The sequence below is a fragment of the Phalacrocorax aristotelis genome, chromosome 24 (assembly GCF_949628215.1).
Source record: "Phalacrocorax aristotelis chromosome 24, bGulAri2.1, whole genome shotgun sequence".
NCBI classification, from domain to species: domain Eukaryota; kingdom Metazoa; phylum Chordata; class Aves; order Suliformes; family Phalacrocoracidae; genus Phalacrocorax; species Phalacrocorax aristotelis.
Window position 1 is genome coordinate 7219418 of NC_134299.1, and position 12717 is coordinate 7232134.

Consider the following 12717-nt stretch of genomic DNA (forward strand, 5'->3'; position numbering starts at 1 on the left):
CCACTTCCACCCTTTTTTTTCCTCCCTCAAGCTCTCAGCAACCCCTTCAACAGGAAAACAAGCGGCCCTCCCTTTTTCCTAGCCCATCCCCTGCGCTCGCTGCAAGCAGCTGGTGCCCAGCCAAGTTGGAGGAGAGGGCAGGAGGGTGGATTTTCTCCTTTTAGGGAAAAAGTGGGGGAAAGGAGAAAGTTTATTCCATTTTCTGCAGAAAGCAGCAGTAAACGCTGCCCAGAATCGCCCTCATCATCTGCTGTTGATCGTGGCACCCTCTCTTCCCCTTTCCACGGCCGGTTGGGCAGCAGCAGCCCACGCAGGCTGCTCTTGCCGAGAGAGAACACAAGTGGCACCACCAGGCTCTCTTTTCCAGTCTCTCCCAGTCTCTGCTGCTCAGGGGAGACAACAGGCTGTGCTGGGATCCGGGCTGCATCCTCCTCAGAGCCTCCCTGTGGGTGAAAGGAGAAATACAACAGGAGAGATCCACAACTAAGCTCTGTTAAAAGCAGTTTAAACTCTATCTTAAGGTCGGGTCCTAAATAACCCCGCTCGCTACCGCGCGCGCGCGAGGCACCGAGGCTGCTGACACAGGGCGATCACGAAGCAGACTGGAAACTTCTCGGATCCGCTCTCGGCTGAAACCTGTCTCGGCTCCTTCCGGCTGCTGCGGTGTTCGCTCGTCACGCCAGGGCCAAGTTTGCAGGTGCAAATGGAGCTCACAAAGCTCTGAACGCAACCCACTCACTCAAAGAGCACTGGCTTTGTTAAAACCATTTCTTTTTTCTTCGCGCAAAGAGGAACTAACCTGCCCCGTTGTTGCCAGGTTTCAAAGGAGACCCTGAAGAGAACGTGCACAAAAAAAGAGGTGAAAACTCCTTATTTATTTTCCTTAAATCTGCTTATTGGCTTCACCACACAGAAAAAAAAAATACAAAGAAATATAAAAATTCTGATCCTTCAAAGCAAGTTGCGTTTCACTGCAGCACAAAACAAACAATTTGCTGATTCAAAATGGTGAGGCAGCTGGCCTGAAAGTAGTAACATTTGGCAAAAAACCCCCGACGCCCTGACAGATACCGTCCGTTCGAAAGCACGCTGTGTCCAAAGGGAAGAGGTCACGCGCACCTCGACCCGTTCGAAACACACCGCATAAATTTAAACACCACAAAAACCAACAACCCGAGAGTCACTGCCAGAGGTTTCGGGCAGCTCGGACAGTTACAGCGCTGGTGCCAGAAACACGCTGCCCTCGGGAACTGCTGCGCGGGAGGAGGTTTACGGGGGAGTCTCCCCCGTTTAGCCCGGCATGAGCTCGGCCTCTCCCCAAACCCTGCGCTTCCCGGGCGCCGAGCAGCTCCCGCCGAGCCGCGAGGGACGCCCTCGCTAACCTGACGAGGAGCTCGTGCTCGGTGCAGCCTGATGGTCGCGTTTGAGGTACAACAGTCCTGCTCGGCGAAGAGCTCCCTCGCTCCGGCTCGCTCCTAATAGCTACCTGCTGGTGAGGGGGGTGGGATTCCCAACCTGACTCGGAACGACAGAGGGCTGAAAGGCATCTGAAAAAGCTCGCGGGATAGAGAAGCAAGCAGATGATGAAAAAAGCCCTTTGTAAATTATTTTTCCATTAAAAAAAAAAAAATAGGACATAGCAGGAAAAGAGCGCGCAGGCACTCAAAAAACTTCAGGAACGAGCAGCTCAGAAGCACATGGTATTTCACATGTTGGAATATGTTGGTTTTTATCCCCTCCCCCCCCCCCCCATCATTAGACAAAAGCCACCACCTCCCAGCCCACATCCTGCCCATAAATCAGCTGCACAACAGCGAGCCTCAGACTTATCCTACGGGATCTCTGAAACAGTAGAGTCTTGTTGCAGGAGCTCCCACCCTTTTCAGAAGGCACATTTCCCCCTAGGGTTATGTTCCCAGACTTGTTTTCCTTTCCCTTCCCTCCACCTCACACTCCCCTTCTCCAAAATAGCTTCTGCAAGTACTTCTAACATCAGAAAACCTTGTGAAACCTTGAAAGCTATTTAAAGCCAAGAGGGACTTTCTCCTGCTCTTTGTGCTTGCTAAGAGCCAATGAAAACAAAAAAAGGAGGATTTTTCTTTTAAGAGAGGGTCAAACCCCTTTGCCCCTCTTACACTGGGAATGAGCCACTGAAAAAAGAAAATACAGCTGTAGCTTTCCTGCCCAGACAAGGAAACGTCTTTGCCCGCGTCAAGCGTGACTATCTTTAGCAAGCACAGGGCAGATCAATTGTTCACAACCTCGGGAAGGCCAGAAAAAGGCTGGCCTCGTCCCACAAGTAGCTTTCGCAGCCAGCTGGAGGGAAGTTAACCCGGACTGGGACTCTTCCTGCGCAGCCGGCCAGTGCGTGGAGAGGGTGACTCACGTACGGCTGGCGCGAGCTTCGGGCGTACACGGGTACCCGCGCGAAGAGCTCTCTCTGCCTCAAACCAATTTTTTTCTGCCCATATTGGAAAAAAACAAAAGCACAAGCTGGGCAGGCACTTCACGCCCTCTTCAGAAATGTCCTGTCTCAAACAAAAATCTGTGGAGTAGAACTACAAAAATAAAAACAACCTCACAGCTGTAACTCATAAATCAACGTGTTTTGCAGCCTCAAAGACACCCAGGCTGCCCCAGGCCCTAGTTTAAGTGCTCCGCAGTAATACTGCAGCGACCAGCTCAGTGGCAAGCGGTTGGTTAAGTGTACATTCAGCAACATAAAACTCCTCAAAGCCAGGGCCGGCAGAGCCACGGAGGAGTGGGAATAAGCCCTTTCATACGTCAGTCACCTGCTCTGGAAGCAACCTCGGGGTGAAGGTGACGCGTGGTGACTCACAGGCAGAGAAGGCAGCGCCCGCGCCGCAGGCTGCAACGGTTTCCCCAGGCGAGAGCCGCTCGGCAGGCGCGGCCAAGGCTTGCGCAACACGGCGGGCGAGCAGACACCTCGCCTCTCGGGCAGGCGAGAGCCCGGCGCTTCTCGAGCGCTGGCTTGCAGCGAGCTCGACAACCGACGGAGGCTCATTCAGAGCAGCCAAACGCGCCAGGGCCTCGGTGCTGCGTTTCCGAGGACGAGGTTCGAGCAACCACAAGTTTCACTTTTGCCAGACGCTTCGGGATTACAGTGTGTTTTATGTCACCGATTAACTACATTTTACAAGGGGTAGGAAAGTAATCTTCCACAGCAAAGCCTGCTCTAACTACACCGCAGCAATTTGGCACAAAGCTTTCTAAGCCTGACCTGCCCTCCTTCACAGCATCAAACCACAACTGTCACCCTTAGTGCAAACATCTGGGCTCTGGGGACTGCGAGGGAGAAGACCCGTGTGGTGCACAAGATGCAGGTGAGGAAGTTGAAGCTACAACCCGAGGGCCACAAAACACCCCCTGCTCCATCCAAAGATGTGCACGAAAGAGAGAATCTAGATCATCACACTCTAACATTGTCTTCATCACAGAGAGAGAAAATAATCAAATCAAATCAGAGTCCTTGGCGGATCATTTCCACGCTAGTGCAATCAGTCACGCTCCGAACTTTAGCGTCCAGATACAACAGACAGAAGAGGAGAATGTCTGTGTCTCAAGCAAGACTGTGCTGGTTACAAAGGCAGCTCTATGACTCCGGAAGGGGAAGAGTCAAATGGCTCATTTCACAGGCAGATTTTTTGTTTTCCCCCCGCAAGAGGAGACGTCAGTACAGTAGATGGCAAATTCCATTTCATTTAGAGACAAAAGTTCTCTCAAGTGCTGGGGACTGGCTTTTCCTGGGCTGCAGGCTAGAAGCCAGACACCCAAGCGGAAAACGAGTTCATCTTCAGGCAGCTGGAAAAGGAGAAAGTCGATCTGAGGAAGTGAGAGGTTTAACGTTACCAAGGTGCAGGTGCAAAATGAAAAGCATTTCCCCTTCGTCTGAAATCTGGACGCAGCAGCGCAGCTACAACTCAGGGCACTGCAGCAGGGGAGTTGGTGGGCGTCCCAGTGTTCCTGCATTTTCATTGCTGGCCGTCACTATTCCACTGAACATCCGAGGAGGAATTTAGATCTGGAAAGGCAAAAAGAAAGGTTTAAACGACCTGAAAGCTCCGCGTTGCTTTTCTACTCTAACAAAGCATCGGGGTTTGAGCAGGCTAAGGGTCTCTGATGAGCTTTCAAATAAACCCCAAGCTCTTTCTAACTGCCTGCTTTTCGGTGCCTCAGGGGCAAGTCAGGGAAATCCTGGCAAGGGAAACAAATCCCCAAAATACTGGTGAGACCAAATGGGGAGGCTCAAGCAGGCAAATCATCTCAGTGACACTCAGACGCCTTCCCCAGCCAGGCACAGCTGCAGCTCGGGAAGGGAGAGAACTGAGCTTCCACGCCCAGCAGCGTTGCAGAGCTGACACCAAGCCGAGGACAACACTGCCCCGAGTTTTATAGGCAAAATCCCTAACAGCGTTTGAAAGTGGCCATTGCTGCAGTCCCCCAAACGCTGATGGCCTTCTGAAAGGCTAAGTTGCAGCTTAACTCTTTCAGCTTTCAAAATCTTTCTTTCCTTGTCTCCTCCTCTTCCCATTGCAGAAAGTAACTACAGACATACCTGGCCTCAAGGACAACAGGTGAAGAAAGTTTCGAGGGGAAGAGCGGGAATTCTCCGTGAATTGCCCTTCCCCTGCTAAGAACTTCTCTGAAAAAGCCATTTGAGTCATTGACTCCTAAGGACATGAGCTCAAGACTCTCAAACTTCTGCTCTGCCACTGTTTCTCAGCATATCCCTTCCATTTTCTGGCCAAGCCCTGTTTCCAGACCAAGAGCGGGAGTTTTGCTAAAAAATCTGCTTTCCCACACCAACCAAGTAGGGCCTTTGTGACCGTTTCTAACAAGAAAGGCCCATATATCACATTTACAACACACACCAGGCACCGCGACCATCTCCCAGCCTGCCCAGCTCTGGGGCGAGGCAGCACCCCTTCTGGGTAGCTCTTACCTTTTGATCCAGTCTCTGATAATCACCAGATTTCGGCCGTCGACCACTTTTTGATCTTTTCCCTTCCAGAGCAAAAGCAATGATCTTTGGAGAGAGAAGCAGAGACAAGGTGAGCAGGTCGATAGCGACTAAATAAGCTTTTTCTCACTTTGACCTCAAGCGCTTTCTAACGGGCCAAAGACCAGCTTCTCTCACCGCCTTCTAGTGACCATACTTCATTTGAAAAAAGCACTTGAAACAAATAAATGCCAACATATAAACCCAGCTAAGATCAAAAGCAGGCAATAATGAGGTTTGCCTAACATGCAGAAAACAAGAATTTGTTTTCTTTCTCCTACCTCAGAAATAGGGGAAAAAAAGACAGTTATGTCATCTGAGCTGCATCCCCCTCCATGCAAGACTATTTACGGACAAGCCTGCTGCAACCTGCTGTAGAAAACTCACTGTCAGCAAGAAAACACAGGGTAACTTCGTATATCTTTTCCTTTCCATCTCTCTCAGCTGAAAATAACCACTAGAGTCGAGGCCACCCGATTCCCACGGAGATCCGGCCCTTTTCCTAGTTACGACACCCCCCCACTCCTCCCAAAGCTGTTGGGACGAAGGCTCACACTAACGTTAGCCAAACCCACATCGTGCAGCAAGCAGGAGGTTCTGGTGAGAAGCAAAACCCCGGGCGCGAGGAAAGGGGAGACGTCGGGAGCCTGGGTAAGGAGCACAGCCACTCACCTTGCGTTTGTTGTGATACGCAACGTACAAGACAGCAACAATAATAGCTGTGGTCACCAGGTAGGCAAAGAAGTGGCTGCTCTCCGACTGGTCCCTAGGGGAAGAAGGAATGCTCTTCTCTCTCTCCTTATCAAAGGAGGAGCCGTTGCTGCTTTCTTCAGCTCCATCCTCTTTTTCTCTGGGGCTTTGTTCATTGTCTAGAGAGCTATTGTCCTCAGTGAAGGAAGGTGATTGTGGTGACATGCTTTTATCTCTCGGTGAGTCCCCCTGATTACCCTGGTTGTTGGGCTGGTTATCACCGTTATTGCCTGTGCTCTTGTCGCTCTCGTTCTGGTTCTCCGTGTTCTTGTTGTCCTGGTTTGTGTTGGTGCTGCCCTGGTCCTGGCTGTTGTTGTGACTGTCCTGGTTGTTGCCGTCCTTGTTCTTGTCGCTCTCGTTCTGGTTCTCCGTGTTCTTCTTGTTGTCCTGGTTTGTGTTGGTGCTGCCCTGGTCCTGGCTGTTGTTGTGACTGTCCTGGTTGTTGCCATCCTTGTTCTTGTCGCTCTCGTTCTGGTTCTCCGTGTTCTTCTTGTTGTCCTGGTTTGTGTTGGTGCTGCCCTGGTCCTGGCTGTTGTTGTGACTGTCCTGGTTGTTGCCGTCCTTGTTCTTGTCACTCTCGTTCTGGTTCTCCGTGTTCTTCTTGTTGTCCTGGTTTGTGTTGGTGCTGCCCTGGTCCTGGCTGTTGCCGTCCTTGTTCTTGTCGCTGCTGTTCTGGTTGTTGCTGCCGTTACTCCCGTTCTGGTGGTCGCTGCCGGTGCCCCCACTCTGGCTGCTGTTGCTGCTGCCCCCATTCTGGACACCACTGCCACTCTGCCCGTTCTGGTGGTCACTGCCGCCGTTACTCCCGTTCTGGCTGCCGTGGCCATTGCCCTGGTTCTGGTCGTTGCTGCTCCCATTCTGGCCGCCGTTGTCCCCGTTCTGGCCACTGCTGCCGTTGCTCCCATTCTGGTTGTTGCTACCCGAACTAGTGGAGTTGCTGCTCTGGCTACCCGACCCGCTACTGGCACTGCCACCTTGTTTGCCGTTTTTGTAACTTGTGTCACTGCCTTGGCCTTTGTCCTCGTCGCTGCTGGGGCCAGACCCACCCATGGTCTTCTGGGCCTCATCCTTTGCCTCTTTTGTGTTGGTTGTGTTCAATTTGGAGTTCGATTCAGATTGCTCCTCTTCCTTCTTTCTGGACGTATCCGAGTGCTCGTTCCCTTTGTTTTCTGAGTCATTAGGTGGCCCCGACTGGCTGGACCCCTGAGCGTCTGGCTGTCCCGGGCTCTGCTCCTGAGCTGTCGGCAAGCACAAAGGTCACAGTCACCGCCTGCCTCCCCGGCCGGTGTCAGCAGCCCCGGCTGCCTGGGCAGCCCCCGGCCAGCGCAGCCCCGCCGCGGCCAGCAGGGGAAGGGGACGGCCACCGGGCGGACCAAAGGGGTGACAAACCCGGCGGCCCCCGACGGAGCCCCCGCCCCGGAGGGGCCCAGCGGCACAAAAGCCCCCCCCGAACCCACCGCTCGGGTCAGCCCCGGCCCGGCCCGACGCCAAGCGCTGCCCCGGCTCCACTGCTCCCCCTCCCCCAGGCGCCCCCGCCCCGGTCCCCGCCCGTCCCCCCGGCCCCTCACCCTCGGCCCGGGCGGCGGCGGCGCAGAGCGCGCAGAGGAGCAGGAGCAGCCGCAGCTGCATGGCGACCCGAGAGGAACGGCCGCTCCACCTCCCGCCGGCCCGCCCGCTTCCGCTTCCGGCACGGCGGGCGATACTTCCGGGAGGAAATCTCGCGAGAGCGGGGAGGCGGCGGGCGGGAACGGCCGCGCGGGGCTGGGGAGGGTGTGAGGCAAGGGGAGGGGCTAGAGGAGGGTGGGGCGGGGTTTAAGGAGAAGGGGCGGGGCCTATTGGAGTGTAGCGGGTTTGGGGAGGGACTTGCTAAGACCGAGGCGGGACTTATTGAGACTCGGGGGCGGGGTTCTGGGGCGGGGCTTCTGGGAGGTGGGGCGGGGCTTGTGGAGAATTGGGGTGTGGCTTATGCAGCATGGCTTATTGCTCAAATTGGGTTGGGTTTATGCAAATTAGGGGCGGGGCTTAACTGTCCAGCAGCAAAAAAAAAAATCATGTTTTGGCTGTCTGTGGTCACCGAGAAACCCCTTCCTCTGTAGATGATTTACCTACTAATTATCCTAATTTACCTCCTGAAGGCGGTCGTGTCTCCCTTCTCCAGGCTCCATGTCCACCCGCCCCCCGAGGTCGTGTTCTCCTTCTCCTCCGGCCTTTCCCCAGGCATGCCACCCCTCCACAGATGCTGCCCAAAACAGGACGACCCCGCGGCTCGGTCAGCGGAACGAGCGTGAGGATTTTGTCGCGTCCTACTGACAACCCTACGCATCGCCCGCGCCCCGCTCTGCCGCCGGGAACAGCAAACGGCCTGCGCCGGATGCAGACAAAACCGAAACGCAGAAAGACCCTCCAGTCCCAAGCCCTCTGCCCCGGTGGGGCAGATGTGGGCATCTGAAGGCGGCTGCTGAGCTCCGCAGGTGGAGTTGGTGTCCTCAGGTCCATGTACCGCGACCCCCACAGCAGCGAGTCGAGGTGTCCTCCAGCTGCGATTGATGTCGTCTGCCATTGTCTTCTGGCCGTTCATCACCTGCTGTGTCCAAAAGTTGTCCCCACCCACCGTCCATGACTTTCTCGGAGGGTTTGGCTCCTGCCATGCTCCTTTTCCATCTGAGGCTGCTGAGCTGTGGCTCTTGGGGGATCCTGGTAAGACAAAGAGCTCCAGATGTTCTTCCTGGGCCGCCCTCGTGTTCGTTGCTGCAACCCAGCAACCTCGCACAGTGTCTCCCTCTGTTCAGGGACATCGGCATGGGGATACATCATTCTTCATAAAGAGTTATTTCCAGCTTTTTCCCCACCTGTCCTTCCCAAACCGTCACTATCCGTTTCCTGGGTGCATGAATTATGCCATTAATCCTCTGTAATTTGGCTTATTGGTAACAATCCTCTTCTCCCAAGTCACCGGTGACAGGACGAGAGGGAACGGCCTCAAGCTGCGTCAGGGGAGGTTTAGGTTGGAGATAAGGGAAATTGTCTTCCCTGCCAGAGCGGTCAGGCCCTGGCACAGGCTGCCCAGAGAGGTGGGGGAGTCACCGTCCCTGGGGGGGTTCAAACACCGTGCAGCTGTGGCACTTGGGGACATGGTTTAGGAGACACAGTAGTGGTCGGTTTGGGGTTGGACTTGGTGATCCTAGAGATCTTTTCCAACCTTAAGGATTCTATGATAATCCGTCACCTCACCTCTTTCCTTTTAGATCAATGGATTTGCTTTCATCTCTGACCAGGATAAACTTCCTTGGTACACAACCGCTCCAGCCCACGCACGCTCCCCGCCGCTGCTGGGTGTCCCCAGGGCTGTCCCACCCCTAACGTGGCGCCCCGCAGCGCCGAGTTGTGAATGACAAGCAGCGAAGCCTCATGTGTCCCTGGAAGGAACCGCAATAACATCACGAATTCGTTAGCTGTTCCAGTCAGTCCGTTTAACGCTAAAACACAGAAAAATATCACAACGTCATTCAATAGGCAAAGGAAATGAGTCCCGCGCAGCAATAATACTTTGGGGAATAATCCTGACTTGGCCTCAGAGCATGATGGATTATGTGGTTGAGTTTTCTTCTGTTTTGTGTTTTTTTTTTTTTTCCCCAATCCTCTATTCAGTTCAATACATGCCAATAATCCTAGCAGCTCGGTTCTACCCACGCCTGCCTTTCTAAGGAGACAGAAGAACAGTTGGCCCAATGCTTTTGTTGAGATTTAAAACAGACGAGCGAGGCTATTTCTCATGCCCAGCCAGTTCGGCTTTCACTCACACCCCTGGAAGTCAAGAGTAACTGAACGGAGGCCAAGTTCCTCTGGATTTACAACAATGCATCTGGGAACAGAATTCTGCCCAAAATACCGAGTACGAGGCTGACATCAGCTCAGCGCCTGGTGGCTCGCACCAGGCTCGCTTTCCTTCAACAGTTTTCTTGGCTAAAACGTGATAAACAGGACCAGCGACCTCACCCAACCTCCGCGCGGCCCGAGGAACGGGAAGCTGCCGTTGACGCGGACGACAAGGAAGTTTCTTCTGGCTTCAGCGCGGTGACGCGGATGTAGACTGGTAGGAGGAAAAGGAGGATTGAGGATTATCATCTCTGTCCACTGGAAAGCAGAAGGAGGAAATGCTCTTTCAGTCCCGCCCAGCTGCTTCCCAACATGACGGCAGCTGCTGGTCCTTTATTGCCTGAAAATCAACTCCTTTACATTCAAACTTAGGCGAGGTTTTGGTTGGTTTCCTAGACCGCCGCTTCTCATAAATCCTTGTGGGACACGACTTTTTAGGGACGACTTTTTCTGGGAATAGCCACAGCGGCCAAGAACAGTCCGGACACGCAAATGTGGTCTTTAGTTTAGCACCAGGCGGGGTGTTTTAGCACGGCGTCCCAAGGCCTGGTGACAGCCCCGGGCTTGGAGATAATAGAGACACCGTGTCAAGTGTCTGCATCCCCCATCCCATCCCTTTCCCCTGAGGGCTAATCTGGTCAAGATAAAGGATCAAAAGGAGAAACAATTAGCAAATGGAAGAATTTAATGATGCTAATTAAAATGTATTAAGTGTAGCCACTGCCTCTGCACCAGCTGCTTTGGCAGGAGCTGGAGTCCGCGGAGCGCCAGCCTTACCCCGGTGTGGAGCGGGGAAACAGGACATCTGGTGCGCCCTCCCCCCGGCCCCTCGCAAAAAAAAGCAGGTTCGAGGAAACCTTAGTTTCATTTGCTGCCGCTCGCCGGCTTCGTGGCAGACCCCCTAATTAGCTCCATCTCTGCAGGAGACCCCTGGGACCTCATTAGGCATTTCAATTAGTGAATAGCCGGAGCTGCCGAGGGAGAGGGGGCTGGGGGCCGTTTGATCAAGATGGCTGCAATTAAGCAAGCAGGCGGAGGTGACAGAAGTAACCCTGCTTACAAAAAACAGTGGGCAAAGCACCGAGCTGGCTCCCAGATGCTGCCTGAGCACCAGAGCGAGCTTGCCCAGAAGTTTGCTCTTGACAAGCTTTTAATGAGATGCTCGCCGGCTCCTGGCAATAAAACCCCCACAGTAGCTGCGGCGAGTTTAGGGCTGGGCTCGCCACAGAAATGGCGCCCTTCAATCGAGCTTCTAAACCTCCTCGTACTGGACATGACGTTTCTGGCCAGGGATGGGCTCGCAGGCGCGTCGTCCCCTCTCCCCAGGCCGCTCCCGGTGCTGCCTATCAGCCGCGGCACAGCCCAGCTCCCCGGCTGCCCCCAGCGCAGCTCTGCCGTCGTTGCGCACCGCGAGGAGTCCCAGCCGGGAGACACCAGGCGCTCCCTGAGCGCCGTTTCACTCTGGGAACGGGGGGCAACCACGGTGAATGCCTATTTCCCAATTCCGGCTTCATCATTCACCCGGCGGCTCCCAGCTCTCCCGCCTGGCCGTACCTCCTGCCGCTTCTCGGCTCTCCCTATGTGGACTTCCACCGTTGGAGGTGACGGCAAGCCCCGAACGAGCAGGTCCCCCTCGCCCCGTCTCCACGCAGCTGTGGCTTAGCCCCACGCGGTGTTCGTACCGTCTTGACCTGTGCATGCGAACACCAGCATCGCGCCGCAGCTGGGAGAGCAACGGGGACCCCGTGGTTGGCACGACGGCCCCCATCCCAGCTGTTTCGTGCCTCTCAGCTAAGGCAGAATCTGGCCGTCCCACCTCCCCCTGCTCTTTACACCACGCCATCCCTTCCTTCTGCTGCCGACTCTCCGTGGGACACCATTTCAGTCCCTCCCTGGCCTTCTCCCCTTCATTGGACGTGGCTGGGACGCACCCTGTGAAAAAAAAGCATCTACAAAGCAGGGCCAGGGAGTGTGCGGTGCCAGGCGCCTCATTTTCTCAGGGGACCGAAGGAAAAATCAGACTCTCTGGCAGCAAAACTGGTTGTTTGTTGCAAGTTTGAAAAGTGAATTCTCGTTAACTGGGAAATACAGCTAGAGAGCTCCCCAGGACCTCCAGGCACAGCTCTCCTCTGCATCCTGGGCTGCCTGGCTCAATTTCAGCTCCCAGGTCTGAGGATAAGTTAAACATCATGAGAAATGTAGTCTAAAACTTGTCCAAAAAGGAGGAGAGGGGCTACCGCACCTCCTTGCCACAACAGCCCAAACGCACCGGATATTCAGGTTTTTCTGCAACGAAGACAAACCCCAGACTCCTCTTTTTGAAGCACCTCCCAGAGGACAAAGAAAGCCCTGCCCAGGACTCAGTTTTCTGTTGATAACCAGCCGAGTGCCGCATCTTCGTCCAGCCACGTCGCCGCAAGCATGACGGATACATAGATGCCACGATCCACCTGGCTCAACTAAGAGCTTCACCGTGTTCGTTTCAGGCCGGAGCAACACGTAACTGGTCTTGCCCACTTCTCCAGGAGAAGCCAAGAGGGCTTTAGTGGCCAGTTGCTTCTCTTCTAGCAGGGGATAATCCAAGCCTATCTCGGTTTAGGAGCACTGCGAAAGCACTGGAACAGATGTTCCTTTTCTGTATGGGAAAATGCCGAGTAAAACAAAGAAATATTCTCCTGCTGAAGCCCAACATCTGTTTGAAGCTGTCTGGCTCCGGTTCAGACTTTAATTCTTGTGACAGGTCTCTTCATGCCTTTAATTTCCCATGAAATCTAATTCAAGAAGTTGTTTGTCTGCAGCCTGCTCCCGGTGTTGGGGAGAGCGAGGCTGCATGCGATCCAGACGTTCCTCGCAGAAAACCAGTTTCTTGGAACAGCCTTTCTAAAAAAAGCTACGTCTTGCCTCTTTTCAAACGAAGGCCACGCACGTTTTCGGCGACACTCTAATCCTCTCGGTCCCGGCCCTCGCACAACTGCGCGACACGCTGTCAGGATGCCATTAATTAAAGCATCGCGGCTGGTCCTCCGGGGTGCTGTGGCAGAGGAATCATGCCCTGTCCCAGCAGTTACAAA

General features: G+C 54.3%; 1 protein-coding gene across 1 annotated transcript; it reads right to left on the bottom strand.

Annotated features, from left to right (window-relative positions):
• Positions 1-870: 870 nt before the first annotated feature.
• Positions 871-7486, bottom strand: TGOLN2 (trans-golgi network protein 2). Its single transcript, XM_075117429.1, has 4 exons — positions 7339-7486; positions 5693-7008; positions 4964-5047; positions 871-4042 (listed from the first exon to the last, which is right to left on the bottom strand). Exons 1-4 carry the CDS (start codon positions 7397-7399, stop codon positions 4037-4039), a joined length of 1467 nt encoding a protein of 488 aa, XP_074973530.1. The 5' UTR covers positions 7400-7486; the 3' UTR covers positions 871-4036.
• Between the last annotated feature and the right edge of the window lie 5231 nt (positions 7487-12717).